Source organism: Pelophylax lessonae (assembly GCF_965119305.1).
Source record: "Pelophylax lessonae genome assembly, chromosome: 7".
Lineage (NCBI taxonomy): Eukaryota > Metazoa > Chordata > Amphibia > Anura > Ranidae > Pelophylax > Pelophylax lessonae.
This window is the reverse complement of record NC_138774.1, coordinates 188,736,305-188,755,728: the sequence shown is the minus strand read 5'-3', so window position 1 is coordinate 188,755,728 and position 19,424 is coordinate 188,736,305. Positions and strand designations below refer to the sequence as shown.

Below are 19,424 nucleotides of genomic sequence, written 5' to 3'. Positions count from 1 at the left end.
CCCCACCCCAAAACTGGGTGAGGGCGCCCCTTCAGGCCGAACTGTTATGGGCCGCAGGTCCGGATTGACCGGACTTCTGTTTCCCAGACCAGGGCTTCTTCTGAGAGCCTTGGCCCTTGAACGGTTTGCCCTTGTAGTGCGGCCGAAAGGCACGAAAGGACCCCTGAGGGGGCCGAAACTGAGCATGCTTCTTCCCAGAAGCCCCCTTAGCCTTGGGGAAATGGGGCAAGAGAGTGCTCTTACCCCCGGTAATCCCCTTAATCAACACATCCAGGGACTCCCCAAAAAGGCGAGACCCATCATAAGGCAGATTGGCTAAGGTTTTACGTGAAGATTGGTCCACCGACCAACATTTCAACCAAACCAGGCGGCGAGACAACACCGCCACGCTGTGCACACGCGCGGCCAACGGAATCAGGTCCAGGTCCGCATCACACAGATACATGACACCCTGGTGGATCTGATCCACCATATCCAGGGTCGCCGCCGAGGCCGAATCGGCCACTAGGACGCGCCTAAGCATCTGCGTCCAACTTGCGATCGCCTGGGCCGCCATGAGAGAAGCAAACAGAGCCTTAAGCATAGAACCCGTAACAGAATAAGTATGACGGGCAAGAGACTCCAGTCTCCTATCCGTGGCATCACGGAAAACAGGGGATCCCTCTGCAGGGATCGCAGTGGCTTTGTTCAAAACCGCAATAGCATGATCCACCGGCGGAGGCACACACCACCGTTCATCAGTGGCAGGCGAGAAAGGATAACGCAGCTTAAATTTACTTGGCACCGCAAAAGGCTTGCGCAAATCGCGCCATTGGTCCTTAACAGCGCGCTGAAAATCAGCATTGCAGGGAAAAACCTGCGGCGTCCTGCGTTTTCTCTGCGTCCCATAAGCCGCCAAGGCAGCTGGGGGACACACCTCGTCCTGCAAACGTAGCGTCTGCTTAATGGAAGCAATCAACTCATCCATGATTGCAAGCTCTTCAGGCGAGCCAGGGGGAGAATTATCAACCCCCTCAACTTCAGCCTCTACCTCAGACCCCACTAGATCAAGAGAGGAGCGGGACCCCGATAGGGAGGTCCCCGCCAGAACAGCCCCATCACCTTCACCCTCAGAATCAGAGGACAGAGTAACTCTGGGCCGTTTAGTAGATTGAGCAGCCACCAGCATTTGCACCTGTGCAGCAAGGCCAGCCACAATAGTGGCTAAATCCCCCCCTGGGGGGGAAACAGCGGTCCCCTGGCTTTCCACCAATACTGTGGGAAACTTGCCCTCCTGAGAATCCATTGCCCCTGTATGCCAGACAACCAAGGGTTAACTGCCCCCTTACAGCAAGCGCGGCAAGCGCAGCCCACCGCACCACACTCAGGCACAATGAGACCCCCACAGGGAATATACAGACTGAATACAGGCAATGGAACACAGGAATAGAAGGATAAAACCTGAGGAGACTCCGCTGCTGCTGCTGCCTCGATCGGTGCTTCCAGGAGAGAGGAAGTGATGCTGCCAGGGCGCTCTATGTAAGCCTATGGAGGCTACAAGAAAATGGCCGCCGTGCATGTAAACCATGCGGCCGGAGCGGGCGCCGGTAAAATGGCGTCGTTTGGCGCCGAAATCGCCGCTCCACAGTGCATAAAATCACACACAATAATAACCCATTATATGGATACATGTTAGATCGCCGCAGCGATCGCTGTATATGCCCCAACATGCCATTAAAAACATGCCCCACAGCACACAGCTCCTCACACTGCCCAGCCTGACATACTCAGTGTCATACAGCTCCCCCCCCCCCCTTGCAGCCCACAGCATGCAGCCGAGAGATAGGGAGACAAGCAGTGTGATTAAAGGCAGGTTACACAGTCCCAGACTGAGACCCCCCCCAGACAGACAGGTCCCCACATAGATACACTTACCTCACATGGCGTGGGGAACCCGCACAGGCGAACAAGCCGCTGCACATGAGGCAGGGAGAGTCGCAATTCAAGACGCACACAATGGCGGTTCAGAAACCGCACAGCGTCCGGTGAGGTAGCCACCTCACCAATCATCCCTGCACCGAACAGGGATGGGTCGTTCACTGTGCCAGGAGCGATACCTGGCTGAACGCTCGATGGCAGACTGGGAAGCCACTGACCCACGACCTGCGACCAGGGGGATCAGCCCGAGACCCAGTCCGCATGATCCTCTTCGTCCGAAGAACTAACTAATGCTGACAAAAATAACAGCTAAGTAAAGGCAGAGAGAAAACTCAAACAAAATATCAAAAAGAAGAAAGAGTCTGGGACAAAAAGTCCCAGCACAGAGAGAGCCAGCCACTCCTGACAAGCTAGACATTAAAACTGAGATATGGTTGCAGGAAGTAGGAGGGTATTGACTGAGGGGACCACCCCTTGAGGGTGGGATATGTTAAAGCTTTATTGTTAACATATTCTGTTGCCTAGCTACTCCTTCGGAGCAAAGTCTAATACCCCATATGTGACGAATATGAAGAGGCGGCGACTGTCGGAGGACGTAAGAGAAAAATAATTTTTACTATACATAAAGATGGCCTAGGCTATAAGAGGGTTGCTAAGACCCTGAAACTGAGCTGCAGCACGGTGGCCAAGTCCATACAGCTGTTTAACAGGACAATTTCCACTCAGAACCGGCCTCGCCATGGTCAACCAAACAAGTTGAGTGCACATGCTCAGTGTCAAATCCAGAGGTTGTCTTTGGGAAATAGCCGTATAAGTGCTGCCAGCATTGCTGCAGAGGTTGAAGGGGTGGGGGGTCAACCTGTCAGTGCTCAGACCATACGCCACACACTGCATCAAATTGGTCTGCAGGACTGTCATTCCAGAAGGAAGCCTCTTCTAAAGATGATGCACAAGAAAGTCAGCACACAGTTTGCTGAAGACAAGCAGACTAAGGACATGGATTACTGGAACCATGTCCTGTGGTCTGATGAGACCAAGATAAACTTATTTGGTTCAGATGGTGTCAAGCGTGTGTGGTGGCAACCAGATGAGAAGTACAAAGACAAGTGTGTCTTGCCTACAGTCAAGCATGGTGGTAGGAGTGTCATGGTCTGGGGCTGCATCAGTGCTGCCAGCACTGGGAAGCTACAGTTCATGGAGGGAACCATGAATGCCAACATGTAATGTGACATACTGAAGCAGAGCATGATCCCCTCTCTTCGGAGACAGGGCCGCAGGGCAGTTTTCCAACATGATAAGGACCCCAAACACACCTCCAAGATGACCACTGCCTTGCTAAAGAAGCTAAGGGTAAAGGTGATGGACTGGCCAAACAGGTCTCCAGACCTAAACCCTATTAAACATCTGTGGGGCATCCTCAAACGGAAGGTGGAAAAGCACAAGGTCTCTAACATCCACCAGCTCCATGATGTCATCATGGAGGAGTAGAAGAGGACTCCAGTGGCAACCTGTGAAGCTCTAGTGAACTCCATGCCCAAGAGGGTTAAAGCAGTGCAGGAAAATAATGGTGGACACACAAAATATTGACACTTTGGGCCCAATTTGGACATTTTAACTTAGGGGTGTACTCTCTTTTGTTGCCAGCTGTTTAGACATTAAAGAGGAAGTAAACCCTGATAAAAAAACGAAAAAAAAAAAAAACCTGTAAAGACAAAGGCATAATGAGCTAGTATGCATCGCATACTAGCTCATTATGAAGAAATACCTTAAAACGAAGCCACCGCAGTGTCCACCCACTCAGCAACAGGTCCAACATGTCCAGCCGTCCTGGTTCGCGTCCTCTGACCATCTGATTGGCCGGAGGCGCGGTTACATCACTCCCGCACATGCGCGCGGGAGCCGCTGTTCACGGCATAGGGCTCTGAAGGAACGGCACGGGTGGCCGTGCCTTCAGAGCGCATGCACCGATGACGTCATCGGCTGCATGCACTGTAAATATCTCCTAAACGGTGCAAGTTTAGGAGATATTTATAGCACCTATAGGTAAGCTTTAATATAGGCTTACCTATAGGTAGAAGTCTTTAAAGTGGGTTTACTTTACTTTATCCATTAGCAGCCATGTGCTCCCAGAGTGGAGACACTCAAATTTAAAAGTGTTAGGACTGCAGATAAAACAGGGTGCCGTGTCGTGGCTCTGCAGCTTACACATGCGTTTGCAAGTGCGTGTCAACTAAACCCCTGTTCTTTATTTATATCATGAGACAGGTCTACTTGGTTGGTGGCAGACTGGAGGGTGAGTACATCAGACTGGGGGATGGCTGGCTTTTATGCACCTCTCTTAATCCTTTTCAATTTGTTTTTTTTCCGATACAGGGATGGAGACGCTGGGTATACCTGCTGGTGTCTCACTTTAAGTCCCACATAGCCCACATTCTCTATGTAACCAGGGATGGAGGCACCTTGCCTACAGGCTGGTGCTTCATTTAAAGTCCCACCGTGCGATTTTCGTGCGTTTTTGGTGGATGCAGTCTAATTTGACCCCAGTTTTTTTATATACAGGGATGGAGACCATAGCATGACCTGCTTGTCTCATGTAAAGTCCCAAATATTAATGAAATTAGGGATGGAGGCACTGTGCTATACAGGCAAATTGCCTTATATAAAGTCCCAATCTGTGTTTTACACTGCATCCGCCAAGGGGTTGGAGGTGTATGCTTCTCAGCTGGTCGTTTTCAGTTTGTACCATCTTAAGAACATTGCTATTAGAGTTTTGAGATACTAGACCAGTCATGGATGGAGGTGGGATCCATTAGCAGCCATGTGCTCCCAGAGTGGAGACACTCAAATTTAAAAGTGTTAGGACTGCAGATAAAACAGGGTGCCGCATCGTGGCTCTGCAGCTTACACATGCGTTTGCAAATGCGTGTCAACTAAACCCCTGTTCTTTATTTATATCATGAGACAGGTCTACTTGGTTGGTGGCAGACTGGAGGGTGAGTACATCAGACTGGGGGCTGGCTGGCTTCCATGCACCTCTCTTAATCCTTTTCCATTCGTTTTTTCCGATACAGGGATGGAGACGCTGGGCATACCTGCTGGTGTCTCACTTAAAGTCCCACATTGTATATAAAGTGGGTTTACAACCACTTTAATGGCTGTGTTTTGCGTTATTTTGAGGGGACAGCAAATTTACACTGTTGTACAAGCTGTACACTCACTACTTTACATTGTAACAAAGTGTCATTTCTTTAGTGTTGTCACATGAAAAGGTATAATAAAATATTTACAAAAAATTGAGGGGTGTACTCACTTTTGTGAGATACTGTATATATTTTTTTAGCAAAGACAGTAGAGAATAAAATGGAGATCATTGCAATACTTTGTCACACCGTATTTGTGCAGCGGTCTTACAAACGCAATTTAAAGAAAAAAAAATACACTTTTTTTGAATTAAAAAATAATAAAACAGTAAGGTCTCATGTACACTGCTACTTGTAAACGAATGTTTAGGAGCAGTTGGGCATTTTTTTCAGAAGCCCCTGAACCCTCCTCTATGTTATCTTATCTGCCCATGTACACGGAGTCGTTTACAGTCATTTAGAGGCAGTTAAGTTCAGTGTCATTTTTTTGGAAAGCAATTATTTGCGTTCAGGATGTTCAGAACGTGTGTTTACGACGTTTCAAACGCAAAACACGACCGAACGTGGTCACCTGCGTTTAGCGTTTGCGTTTTTACTGTTTAAAGGGGAATGATTTTTTGACCTCTAAAAACGGATCTGAGCACAAATGCCCGCTAAACGCGGCTGCAAACGCGACACAACGGACGTTTTAAACGTCCTTTACATAGCTGTAAAATTCCAGCGTTCAAAGGACTTTTGAAAACGTCCCGTGTACATGTAGCCTAAAGGTAGCCCAATTTTTTGTACAATGTGAAAGCTGATGTTACGCCGAGTAAATTGATACCTAACATGTCATGCTTCAAATTTGCGCATGCTCATGAAATGGTGACAAACTACGATACCTAAAAATCTCCATAGGTGATGCTTTCACAATTTTTACAGGTTACCAGTTTAGCGCTATATAGGAGTTATTGTGCTGTAATTATTGTTCTACCAATCACGGCAATACCTCCCGTGTAGTTTGAACACTTTTTACATATGCGTTTGCTTCTGTGTGCAACAAAATGTGGAAAAAGTGAATACTTTCTGGATGCACTGTATGTAAAACAAGGATTAAGGTAAACCTTTTGTGAGACAACTACATACGCTGCCACTGCTGAACTCTCCTTTTTTTTTTCATTTCTTTACTTATTCCCCACAAGGTATCAGTACAGTGATCTCAGAAAACAAGACGACAACATAAACAACAAGGGGTACAACAGAAAGAGCTTACATTTCAGCATTAGTCATGACTAGGGTCACCAAAGTACAGGACCTCTTTTTCTGAAAATGCTAATTGACCAGCTGTTATACTGGTCTTTAAATTTCAACACTTTCTGACTCACTTTACTCAGAAGTAGTATAGAGATCAGCAGGTGCATTATTACTTGTTGTTCCATGCCAGTGGCTTAAAGTATTAAAGCCAGTAACAGCCAAGCAGTTAGTATTTTGAGATGCAATCAGCAGTGGCAACCTAGATGCTCCTCTTGGCACTGGTTCTCAACTGCAGTGTTACCTGAAATCCATTGACATATGACTGATATCCCACACTGTTTAATAAAGACACTTTCTCTAAGCTGCGGTAGGGTAATCGTTCTGAATGGCGTATGTGTGTACTCACATATCCGGTCATCCAGTGCTGGCACGGATGTTGGCGTGGTTTCCGTCCCTGCGCTCTGGTTCTCCTCTAATGTACATCTTTGATCATCCATCCGGTTACTCTGAAATTTACTCAAGAGGTCAAAGAAACATTCCTCGTCCGATGGCGCCCGATTGATTTTCTGCAAGACAGTTAAGAGAAGATAATTTAATACAGATTTCCCTGCATCTCCTGGGCCTTCTGTGCCTGCATCCACTCCAATCAATTCTGAATGATTCCCCCATTTACAGCCACTATTGATTCATGACAGCGTTCGCTATGACAATGCTTCAGTGCTAGAAGGGGCTCTGGGCTGTAATGTGTTATTAAAAACGAGGGTAAATGTCTTAATAAACATTATAAAATAAATATTCAAAAATACGTGCTTCATTTTATTGTCCATTAAAGCTCAAGTACAGTCAAAATTGACATAAGAAACATAACATACAGCCAGTAGGATGTGTATCTTGTGCGAATTCCTCTTCGGTTTCTGAAAATCTTTGTTTGTCCTGTCCCCCCACCCCAGGCACCATATTCTTCCGATGCGGCATGGGTTAATACAACTGACGGGCTACCACAGCTTCTATCAATAGTCCATGATCTATGAATGGAAGGGGACGTAGCCATCAGTCATCCACTTGTCCTCCATTCATAGAAGCTGTAGTACAGATTCTATGAATGGTGGTGCTGGGTGGAAAGGTTGAGCATAGTCAGGCTCTCTTGATGTTGGCTTGTGACAGAGCATTAGTTATATTACCCCCCTGCTGCAAAATTGCAGGGTTTAGGAAGGGGCAGGATGGAAGAAGATTTTCACTAAGAGAAGAGGAATTGGCACAAGGAACACATTATATTGATTGTATGTTATGTCCCTTGTGATAATATTTCTGTTTGTGATTTTGGCTGCACATAGGCTTTAAAGCGTTCATGTGCATGATAATTACAAGCATTACAGAAAATCTGAGGAATGTGGAATGTTAATAATAAAAAATGCATAGATAGAAACTTTTTACATGTTAAAAGATCCTTAAAGTGACAGACGCTGTGCTATATAGAACTCTAAAGCATAAGGAGAGTGTAAATACTGTTTTCATTCTGCAGACTCTGTGCCACTGCTCCACCTCCTAACTACTAGTGAATGTCACCCCATTAGTGGTGCCCACCCTGAGCTTTCTTTCTCCTGTAAGCCCCATCCTTTCTTCAGCTTGCAAGCAATCACTCTGACTGCACACCTGATTTAAAGCTTGTATGTAACAACTCTATAAATGAAGATATAAACTGGCTGAACTGAATAAATATTTCACAATGTTTGATACAAGTGAAATTAGGGCTTGGGTTTGTATATCCACAGCTGGAATTCTTTGAGCAATGGTTCTTTCTTTTGAATAATATATATTTTATTATACAGAATGTTAATAGCAAATTAGGAGGGCAGAGAGAGTTGGAGAAATTATCATAGTACCAGAACAAAACCTAAATCCTTCTCCACATACACAGTTTTCCTCATCAATATCCAGTCTCATACCAATAAATGCGACAACAATCAATTATTTCTTGGCTGCGGTTTGAATTTACCCCCTTCCTGACCAGGCCCTATTTTGCGATTCGGCACTGCGTTACTTTAACGAACAATTGCATGGTCATGTGATGCTGTACCCAAACTAAATTTACGTCCTTTTTTTCCCCACAAATAGAGCTTTCTTTTGGTGGTATTTGATCACCTGTGCGATTTCTATTTATTGCGCTATAAACAAAAAAAATGCGACAATTTTGAAAAAAAAAAAAACAATATTTTTTTACATTCTGCTATATAGGACATTCCCCCCAAAAATTTTAAAAATCAAAATTGTTTAACATCTTAGGCCAATTTGTTTTCTGGTACAAATTTTTGGTAAAAAAAAAAAAAATCACAATAAGGGTATTTTGATTGGTTTGCGCAAAAGTTATCGCGTCTACTAACTACGGGAAAGATTTATGCCATTTTTATTTTTTTATTTTTTTTACTAGTAATGGCGGCGATCTGTGATTTTTTTGCGGGACTGCGACATTGCGGAAGACAGATTGGACATTTTTGACACTTTTGGGGGTACCAGTGACATTACTACAGTAATCAGTGCTAAAAAATAGAATTTTTGTAAGAACTCACCGTAAAATTCTTTTCTTGGAGTCCTTTGATAGTCGCCGCCCATCCATATTAGCCTTCACTAGTGGGTAATGGTGCCCTCTGCAGGAGCAAGCTAGGCAGTTTAAAAGGTTAATAAAAAACTTTTTATACCTAGACACACCTCTAGGGGGCCATCCCTCAGCCATTATCCTGAACCAGATATCACTGTTCCTCAGTTTGTAGCAAGCAGTACCGGAAGGCAATAACCTCCAGGTCCAAAAACCAGAGGGGCGGGGGTGGAGACTGTCAGAGGACTTAGAGAAAATAATTTTACGGTAAGTTCTTGCAAAAATTCTATTTTCTCATGCGTCCTCTGACAGTCGCCGCACATCCATCTTAGCCTTGGGACATCCTAGTGGGATGTCTCAAAGCAGTGCAGGTGTGAGGGGTGGGAAGACGCAACGAACCTAAAAAGGTAACGAAAAAAAAAATGGGCCAAAAAACAACCTGAGCCTACAGGCCAACAAGCCCAAAAAGGGGAGCAAACCCAGAACAACAAAAAACACCCTAAGGAAGCGACAGCAAAAATACGTCTCTTCAAACAACCGCCGCACTCAAAACTTTGCGGCCAAAGGAAGCATCTGAGGATGCCAGTACATCAATTCTGTAGAATTTTGTGAATGTGTGCACAGACGACCAGGTCGCAGCTTTGCAAACCTGAGCCACAGAAGCCTGATGGTGAAAAGCCCAAAAGGCACTGACGGCTCTAGTAGAATGGGCCTTTAGGCCCCTTTCACACAGGCAGACCGTTCAGATCTGCCTGTTGGGTTTTTTGGCGGATCTGAATGGTCCCCCCATGCATCTCTATGGGGGATCGGATGTCAGTGGAGACATGTCCGCTGACATCCGATCCGTCAAATCTGGACGGATGGAAACCCTATTTTCCATCCGTCCAGCGGATCGAATGGGATCGGATGAGAACGGACCGACGGTCCGTTCCCATCCGATTTCCCCCATAGAGATGCATAGGGAACTGACAGCTGTGTCTCCACACACAGCACGGAAACACAGCTGTCATCCTCCTGCTCAGCGGGGGATCGGCGGCTCGATCCCCTGCTGAGAAAAACGGAATCCGCCCGACGGACGGACAGTGTGAAAGGGGCCTAACAGGGAAAGGAGGAACCTGACCCTTGATTGAATAGGCCTGAACAATCGTCTGTCTGATCCACTTAGAAATGGTCCGCGGACGCAGCCGAGCCCTTCCGAGGTCCCTTTGGAAGAACAGACAGGGAATCAGACTTCCGAACAGACTCCGTGGCAGATAGGTAAACCCTGATTGCCTGACCACATCCAAAGAATGCAAGGCCACTTCCTCGTTGAGGTGGAAAGACGAGACCACCTTAGGAATAAAAGATTTATGGGGTCGCAGAACCACTTTATCCCTATGAATCATCAGATAAGGAGAACGGCAAGACAAAGCCGCCAATTCAGAAACTCTGCGAGCAGATGTGATAGCTACCAGAAAAGCAACTTTCTGGGACAACACAGACAGAGGAAAATCTCTGATGTTCTCAAAGGGAGGCCGTTGTAACACAGACAACACCAAATTCAGGTCCCAAGGAGGCAAGGGAGCCTTCCTCAGGGGAGCCAGATGCCGCACCCCTTGGATGAAAGTGCGAATCAAAGAATTAGATGCCAAGGGACGCTGGAATAGGACGGCCAAGGCGGACAACTGACCCTTGATCATGGTCAGCGCCAAAACGCTGATCCACCCCTTCCTGCAGGAAGGCCAAATTCACCAAGAAGGAGCGAGGATGGAACCCTTGCGACTCGCACCAGGCAATATAAGTTTTCCAGGTGCCATGATAAATCTTTCTAGAAGTAGCTTTACAAGCCTTCAATAAGGTAGGGGTGACCGCATTCGGAAGACCCCTATCTCTCAAGACTTGGCTTTCAACAGCCACGCGGTCAAAGCCAGTGACTGTAAAGCAGGATGGAAGATCGGCCCTTGAGACAGAAGATCGTCTCTCAGCGGAAGCCGCCAGGGAGGCTCCACGACCATCTGCACGATGTCCACATACCAGGACCGAAGCGGCCAGTCTGGGACCACCTGAATGACCTGTATCCGTTTGGACGCCAACCTGCGGAGGAACCTGGACAACAGTTGAATCGGAGGAAAGGCATACATCAGCCAATACCAGTGCCAAGGCACCACTAACGTCTGCCAGAGGATCGCAGGTTCTGGCCATGAACCTTCCCACCTTGTTGTTGAGACGGGACGCGAACAGATCCACATTCAGAATCCCCCCACCGGGCACACAGGAGGCGAAACACCTCCGGATGCAGGGACCATTCTCTCTGGTCCAAGGTCTGGCTACTCAGATAGCCCGCCTGCCAGTTCTCCACACCCGGAATGTGAACAGCCGAAATCGCCGGAACGTGCAGTTCGGCCCAAGACAGGATTTCGGCCACTTCCTTGGCCGCCCGGGCACTCTTGGTGCCCCCTTGGTGATTGATATAAGCCACTGCCATGGTGTTGTCCATCTGCACCCGAACCGGACACCCCTGAAGTCGAGATGACCAACAGAACAGACGAAGCTTGATTGCGCGGAGCTCCAAAACGTTTATCGGCAAGGAGGCCTCCTCTGCCGACCACATCCCCTGGGCACAAAGCGTGCCCAGAACTCGTCCCCAGCGCGACAGGCTGGCACCCATGGTGAGCACTGTCCACAGCAGAGGCCGGGTCGGCGACTGGAGCCACCACAAAAGATCCTCCTGTCCAAAGACGTTCTGTCCCACCTGGCCAGGATCTCCGCTTGCAGAGTTCTTGTGTGAAATTGAGCAAACGGGACGGCTTCGAAGGCCAAAACCATTAGACCCAGAGACCGCATACAGGTCCACAAGGAGGAGAGATCGTTGTCCCTGAGGGACCAGTTCTCATCCCGCAGATTCTGGAGTTTGTCCTCCGGAAGGAAAACTCTTGCCTGAGCAAAGTCCATGACCATCCCTAGGTACTGAAGATGAACTGAAGGAGTCAGTGCCGACTTCTGAAAATTGATGGTCCACCCAAACTCCTGGAGCGTCTGAACCGTCACGGACAGATCCTTTGTCAAAGTTGCACACGAGCTCGACCTTAACAGGTCGTCCAGAAAACCGAGGACCGCAATCCCCTTTAAACGCAGCAAAGCCAGCACTGGAGCCAAAACCTTGGTGAAAACCCTGGGAGCCGAAGTGAGACCGAAGGGCATCGCCACAAACTGGTAATGCTCCCCTGCCACCGCGAAGCGGAGATATCTCTGATGACCCTCGTAGATAGGGATGTGCAGATAAGCATCCTTCAAGTCGATGGAGGCCAGGAAGTCCCCTCGACTCAACAACGCCACTACCGACCTGATGGATTCCATCCGGAACTTCTGCACCCGCACAAAGCGGTTCAGAGACTTTAAGTCCAGAATTGTACAAACCTTGCCCTCCTTTCTGGGCACCGTGAAGAGGTCGGAATAAAAACCGATAAACCTGTCCCGTGAAGGCACTGGCACAAGGACTCCTTGGGCGAGCAGATCTCGCACCGCCCCCATGAGATCTCTGAGATGATCGGGAGTGAGCTGGAGGTTTGATGGGAAAAACTTGTCTGCGGGGCAAGATCGAAACTCGATCTTGTACCCTGAACGAATCAGCTTGTGAACCCACCTGTTCTGGACAACTAGGGTCCCTGAAAGCAACGCAGACGTCCCCCCCACCCCTAAGATGGGTGAGGGCGTCCCTTCAGGATGAGGTGGACTGGGCCGCCGAACCAGACTGACCGGCCTTTGGCTTACCCGACCACGGCTTCTTGTGACCACCGGAGGGCTTGAATGATTTTCCTTTTTCCTGCACCCTGAAGGCACGAAAGGACCCATGCTGAGCTTTGAAAGAAGGCCCCCGCCAAGCATGGGCGAACTTACCCTTAGTGACCTGGGGCAGAAGAGTACTCTTGCCTCCCATAAGCCCCTTAATCAACTCATCCAGAGTGTCCCCAAAAAGACGACTCCCCACATAAGGGACATCAGACACAGTCTTTTTGGAAGCGTGGTCAGCTGACCAGCTTTTTAGCCAAATAATGCGGTGGATCGCAACCCCGACCGCAGACAGCCGTGCGACTAACAGGGCCCCGTCCATGGCCACGTCGCACAGATACATCCCAGTCTGGGTAATCTGATCCACCATGTCAAGGGCAGTCGGTGAGGCCGATTCCGCCACCAGGGTGCTCCGAAGCACCTTGGACCATGTCGTGAGAGCCTGAGAGGCCATCACCGAAGCAAACACGGGCTTGAGCAGTGAGCCCGCCACCAAGTAAATGTGCTGGATCCTAAACACTTAGGGAGTCCTCCACCGGCATCAAGGTGGATTTATTCAGCCTAGAGACAGTGTGGTCCACCTTAGGGGACACCGTCCAACGTTTGCCCACGGCCTCCAAAAAGGGATAGCGGTGGGAAAAACACTTAGGTACCAACAGCATATGTTTAATGTGACACCACTGGTCGTTCACAATTTCGTGAAACTCCTCAGGGCAGGGAAAAACCACACCCGACTTCTGGGCCCTTCAAACCCAAAAGCAGCCCGCTTACTTGACTGAGATGGCTCATCGTCAAGATGGCGCTATTGAGGGCATCCATCGCAGTGCCTTCCCGCGGCACTGAGGAAGATTCCACCTCCTCAGAAGCTGAGGACAGGGATCCCTCTGGGGGGGACATCGTCCGTGGCAACCAATTCAGGCTCTGAGTCAGAGGACTGGGAGGGCATAGGCCTTTTTTTAGAAGAGCGTTCTGATATCAGCAGATCCACTTTGGATGCCAAAGTCACAAGAGCAGCAGATAATGAGGCCATGGAAGAGGATTCAGGAGTACCCGAAGCCCCCACCAAGTCTGCGGGGAATTTGTTATCCTGGGAGTCCATTTTGCCAATAAAAAATAAATGGGACGCTGGCCCTTTAAAAAATAAATGGGACGCTGGCCCTTTAAATCAGCAGTTCCCACGGATCCCCACCGCAGCCTGCACAATTTGACAGAGCCCCTTCAGATAATGCTCCGAGAGAAAATGTAAGGGAAGGAGGAAGTGACCTCATGCCCCTAGAGGCCTATGCCAAAGAGCCACAACAAAATGGGTGCCTAATGAAACTCAATGTGAAAAGTCACTGGCAAGATGGCAGCTGCCCTTACTAGACATGTGCCCTTAGCCAAGATGGCATCCGATCGGCGTCAGGACAAGGCCCTAAAATGGCTGCTGCCCACACACTGAGCACAGCCACCTGCCCTCATCCAAGATGGCAGCCACGCTATACTGCGCCACAATTAGCACATACATGCAGTCTGGCCACCACAGGGGACCTCAGGGAGAACCCCTCACAGCTATGGAGCCCCCCACACCCCCCCCCCCAGGTACAGCAAGTACCCCTCACAGCGCCCTCAGCAGGGCCAGGGAGGAAGGGAAAACACACCAAGCCGGCCAAAAGGGGAGACCACCAGGGACAAGGGGGTATCAGTACTCACCAGTCCAGGAAAGCGGTCACCGCTCTGATACGGGAGACCTCCCATCCTGAGTGGGAGTGCCGCCAGCCAAGGAAGGGATGCTAGCAACATGCTGGCGTTCCAGGGTTTAGACACCCTTGGTGAAGATGAAAACTCCGCAGGCTCGTCCCCATTTCGAGTGGCACTGTCGTTGCGAGGCCTGGGCGCACCAGTAACCTGGTAAGTAAGTAATGCTCGTTGACAGGCTGGGACTCCATAAGGATCTATATTATTCAGTGCGAGGCCCAGCTCTGCTGTCACTTGTAGTTCTCCAGGAAAAATTCCCTGACTAACTAGTGAGAGAAATAAAAATCTATTTTCAGAAGAAAAAACACAGATTTTGGGAAAAAAAACGAGACCCTAGGTCCTAGAAAGGAAAAGCTAGCCTACTCCTGACACTAAACAGCAAAAAACTGAGGAACAATGATATCTGGTTCAGGATAATGGCTGAGGGATGGCCCCCTAGAGGTGTGTCTAGGTATAAAAAAAATTGTATTAACCTGTTAAACTGCCTAGCTTGCTCCTGCAGAGGACGCAATTACCCACTAGTGAAGGCTAATATGGATGGGCGGCGACTGTCAGGGGACGTAAGAGAAATATGCACTGTTACTGTAATAATGACACTGGCAGGGAAGGGGTTAACAGTATAGGTGATCAAGGGGAGTGATTCTAACTGTGGGGGGCGTGGCTTCTGAGATGACCACAGAGACAAGTGATCCTATATAGAAGGATCACATGGGATCTATGATCATCCCAGGGAGAAGGACGGTCGGCTGTGTTTACAACAGCCGGCTGTCCTTCTCTCTCAGCGGGGAACGATCACGGGTGTCAGGCGGCAATCGGAGCCACCTGCCCGCTGGATCGGCTTTCCCGCTGACGAGCGGGAGTGGGAGCGCTTGCCCCCTAGACTCCCGAGAGCGAGCGCCGTACATGTACGCCAATTTGCCTGGGAGCAGCTGCCTGCCGCAGTACACCCGGTTAAGGGCTTTGCTTCACAAGTTTGCACTTAGCTCATCGGTAACACATTCTGAAAAGTTCACAAAAGCCTTAAAGTGGAAATAAATCTCTGCCAAATTTTTTTTTTCTAATTGGGCCTCGGGAGCTTTTAGCCATAATGTGCTAGTATGCACAACATATTAGCACAATATCGCAGACTTTCCTGCCAAGAGATCCCCTTCACCACTACACAGTTAGCACTCTCTTCGGTCACGGGCACTGGCATCTTCTCCCAGTCCTCATTCTGGGTTTAGACTTTTTGGCCACCTGATTGACCAAGTGCACACTTGCACATGGGAGTCACATCATCATGGCACAGAGCAGTTTCAAAAATGTCTGTCATTAAAATGCTACCTCTCAGAAATTTTTTTCCCACTTTATCATCACTTTTCTGGCCATAGTTTGCTTTTGGAATTACCTGTGCCAGATCCAGCAAAAATTTGTGCCAGATTTGGCACCAAATATGGTGACAAATTCAGGTAGATCCAACTATGGCAGCAACAGATTCTTAAAGAATTACTGCCAGTTCTTAGATTAGAAAGCTGGAGATAATTAAGATCAGCTCTGAGTTGGTGTACAGAGGTACGTCAGGAGTAGGGGTGGGCCATGTCTGTGCTGAAAAGCTGTCATGAATGTGACAGCTTCCCACATAGCCTCTATTCCAGGCCCCGCTAAGCTGAGAGATTCCCCAACCAAAGCTACAGCAAATGTAAACAAAGGGATCAGGTATACTGATTGTCAATGCCCATATTTGGGAAATGACAAACCGAAATCAAAGGTAAAAATACTCATCTCTTGTTCCAGCAGTCTGATGCATGCAAGTTCCTCTGTGGCTTCTTCCCTGTGCTACTCACTTTGATTGGTCAGCACAGGATGATGTCACTCCCATGCATTGCATGTCTTTTCTGCAATAAAGGCCCCCACCTGCAATTTCTGATTTTTAAACTTAAATTCCGCTAGTCACTGGTTGGATGGAGTCTGTTGGGGAATTGAGAGTTCCCCATCATGTCTGTCTAATGCCTCGTACACACGTACCGATCGTCGGCCGACCGATCGGCCGTCTTTTGTCCCCGGGCTGTCGTGTCCGCTGAAAAGTGCAAAAGACTGCACACAAATTTTGTCCGCCGACTACAGCCGACTGCAGAAGTGATGTCATGTGATGGTTAACTTTCCGTGTGTTTTTTCTTTTCTGAGCATGCCCAGTCTTGCAAATCTGCTGTCTGTCGGCCGAATTTTGTATTGACTGGCGAACAATCGGCCGCTCTGGTGTCGGCATACAAAAATTTTAATGCTTGCACGACTTTCTTTTCGGCCGAAAGTGCGCTGTCGGCTGTCGGAAGCATCATACTAACAAGCCGAAAATCGGCCAATCGTTCGGCGGCCGAATCTTTTCGGCAGACAATCTGCACGTGTGTACGGGGCATTACTTTTGCTTGACCATAGATGGCAGATTCCAAAGCTGCTGTTGGACTGAATACCAACATGGACACTCTGCCAGATTCATGTATCTGTTTCTAACACACAGTTGGGTTTAAGCACTAACATTTTTTGAGCAGTAGCCCAATGGAATCTAAACGGTGCCTGCAACAACCTTTTTATATCCCCTTTATTGATTTTACTTTCAGTCCATCTTTTTTTGCAAAGTATAACTTTATCAAAGTTTTGACAAGAATTGGAATTATACACAACAGTAAAAAAAAAAAAAAAAGTAGCAGAACACAAAACTATTACAAAAAGAAACAAAAGTCAAAACTAGAACATGCACCTACAAGAACCTCCAGCTGAAGGAGAGTAAATGTCAAGCCAGTGAGATGGAACCCCATCACATCAAAAGTATAAGAACAAGTAGAAGAGTTCCCATGTTCCTCCCCCCACCAGGAGATCATAAACCCACAAAAGACAATAATTTAGGTAACATCAATAGAAGTAGTACTAGTTGGCATTACATTCCCCCCATGAATTTCTGTACAAATAGCCATTGGATAACAACAGGAAGTAGATATTAAGAGATATAGGAAAATTACATGATCTCAATTTGAAACTGTACAGTGCCTTGGAAGAGTATTCAAACCCCTTGAAATTGTCCACATTTTGTAAGGTTACAACAAAAAACATAAATGTATTTTGTTAGGAATTTATGTGATAGACCAACACAAAGTGGCACATAATTGTGAAGTGGAAGGAACATTTTTACAAATAAATATGTGAAAAGAGGGGCATGCATTTGTATCCCCTACATAGCAGGATCGTATGATCTCTGCAGTTACACCAGGGAAAATGACAAGCGGCTTTGTTTACATTAGCCACCTGCCTTTCTCCCTCTGCAGCTGGAGATCGCGAGTGGCCGGCGGACATCGGAGCCACCGGTCACTCGCGTGGTGATGGCAGTGAACGAGCGGGGGCGGGAGCGCGCCCCCGGAGGCGCGCGCTCGCCCCCTATTGGCTCGCGGGCGAGTGACGTACTGATACGTCACTTTGCCCAGGAGGGGCTGACCGCTGCAGTATATGTACTTGCGGCGGTCGGCAAGTGGTTAACTAGGGATCTAGAGAGTTTTGTTAAAGAAGGTGCTCAACCTAAAATACCAGCGATACCTCATCCCAGTACTCATAATGGTAACACCAACTCCAACTATATCCAAATCGCCCTTGAACAATTCTTTTTTAGAAATATCTTCCATAAATCATTTAAAAGAGAAAAGAAAACTCGCAGAGGCAGACGAGGAGGAAGAAGCACTTAGATCCAACAAAAAAGAAAGAAGGGACAGTATTTGAGGTCAGATCAATTTATAAACTCTCTTCCTATACACTCACCCCAGACAAATATAAATTTTTATTGAAGGGGCTAAGTTTTTCTCCCTCCATAGGACCAAACAAGTTTACCTGTTCAAAGATCTGAATAGATTTATTTGAAACTAGATGGTTAAAAGGTTTTATACTAGGGAACAAGGTGACATACTGTTTCTCTGGAAACAACACACAGCCCCGAGCCCAAGGTCCTGGACTCTGAGGCTGGTTGTGTGATTGACAGTGATAATATCCTATTCATTTAATTAAATTGTGTGACAATGGAAGCCCCGCACCCAGCAACATGACATTTTTTTCTATTCCTGATGTGGCAAATACGGGTTTTTGACCAAAGTCCTCTTTTTTTCCAGTGTCCTCCAAAGGACTGTATGTAGAAACATTATCAGGCCACCTATCGTGATCTTCTGGCTCTCTGGAACTCCAAAGATAGATATCACAATAATCTTTCAGGTTCAGAAATATTAGCTCTCAAAAATGTGCAGCCTAATGGTAATATAAGAGTCAGACAGGCTGACAAAGGCAGAAGCCTTGTTCTACAAAACAGGGCTGACTACCTCACAGAAGCCTATCGCTTGTTATCTGATGCCAATACCTATGTTTTTATTATGACTCATTAACAGGCTATCAGGCACAACTAGAGTCCCTGATAGAAGAAGCATTTAGAGAGGGGTTGCTGGACAGGAAGAAGAAATCCTCCCTATTGCCATCTGTGTGCAGCACCCCATATTTTTATAATTTACCAAAAATTCATAAATCTGTTAAGAACACTCCGGGTAAACCCATTGTGGCTGGCACGGGAAGTTTTATGTCCAAATTGTCACAATACATTGATTTCTTTTTACAACCTATTGTGTCTCAATTGCTTTTTGTCAGGGATTCTGGTCATATTATCAACTTTCTCAAACAATATTGGTGGGAGAATAGTTACCTATGGGCCTCACTGGATGTGTGTTCCTTATACACTTCGATTCCACACACAGTAGATCCAACAGCCCTCCAACATAATCATTTTAGTGATCCCAACATGAACCATAGACAGGCTCAATTTTTAGTTAATGTCAGCCAAATTTTGTCTGAAGCACAATTACTTTCTTTTTCAAGATAAGTCTTATCTCCAGATAAATTGCACGGCAATGGGAGCGCATTTTGCTCCCTCATATGCAAATATCACTATGAGTTTTTGGGAAGATAACTACATATGTGAGGCATATTGTCCTGTTTGGTCGCTATATCGACAATATTTTGTTAATCTGGAGTGGTAG

At 47.4% G+C, this 19,424-nt stretch overlaps 1 protein-coding gene across 1 annotated transcript in view; it reads right to left on the bottom strand.

The window, feature by feature from the left end:
• Positions 1-19,424, bottom strand: part of GPSM1 (G protein signaling modulator 1) — a 683,442-nt gene that overhangs the window by 59,994 nt on the left and 604,024 nt on the right. The window contains exon 12 of the mRNA XM_082264403.1: positions 6,697-6,856. Coding sequence (XP_082120529.1) covers positions 6,697-6,856 — 160 coding nt within the window. The remainder of the gene's footprint in view (positions 1-6,696; positions 6,857-19,424) is intronic.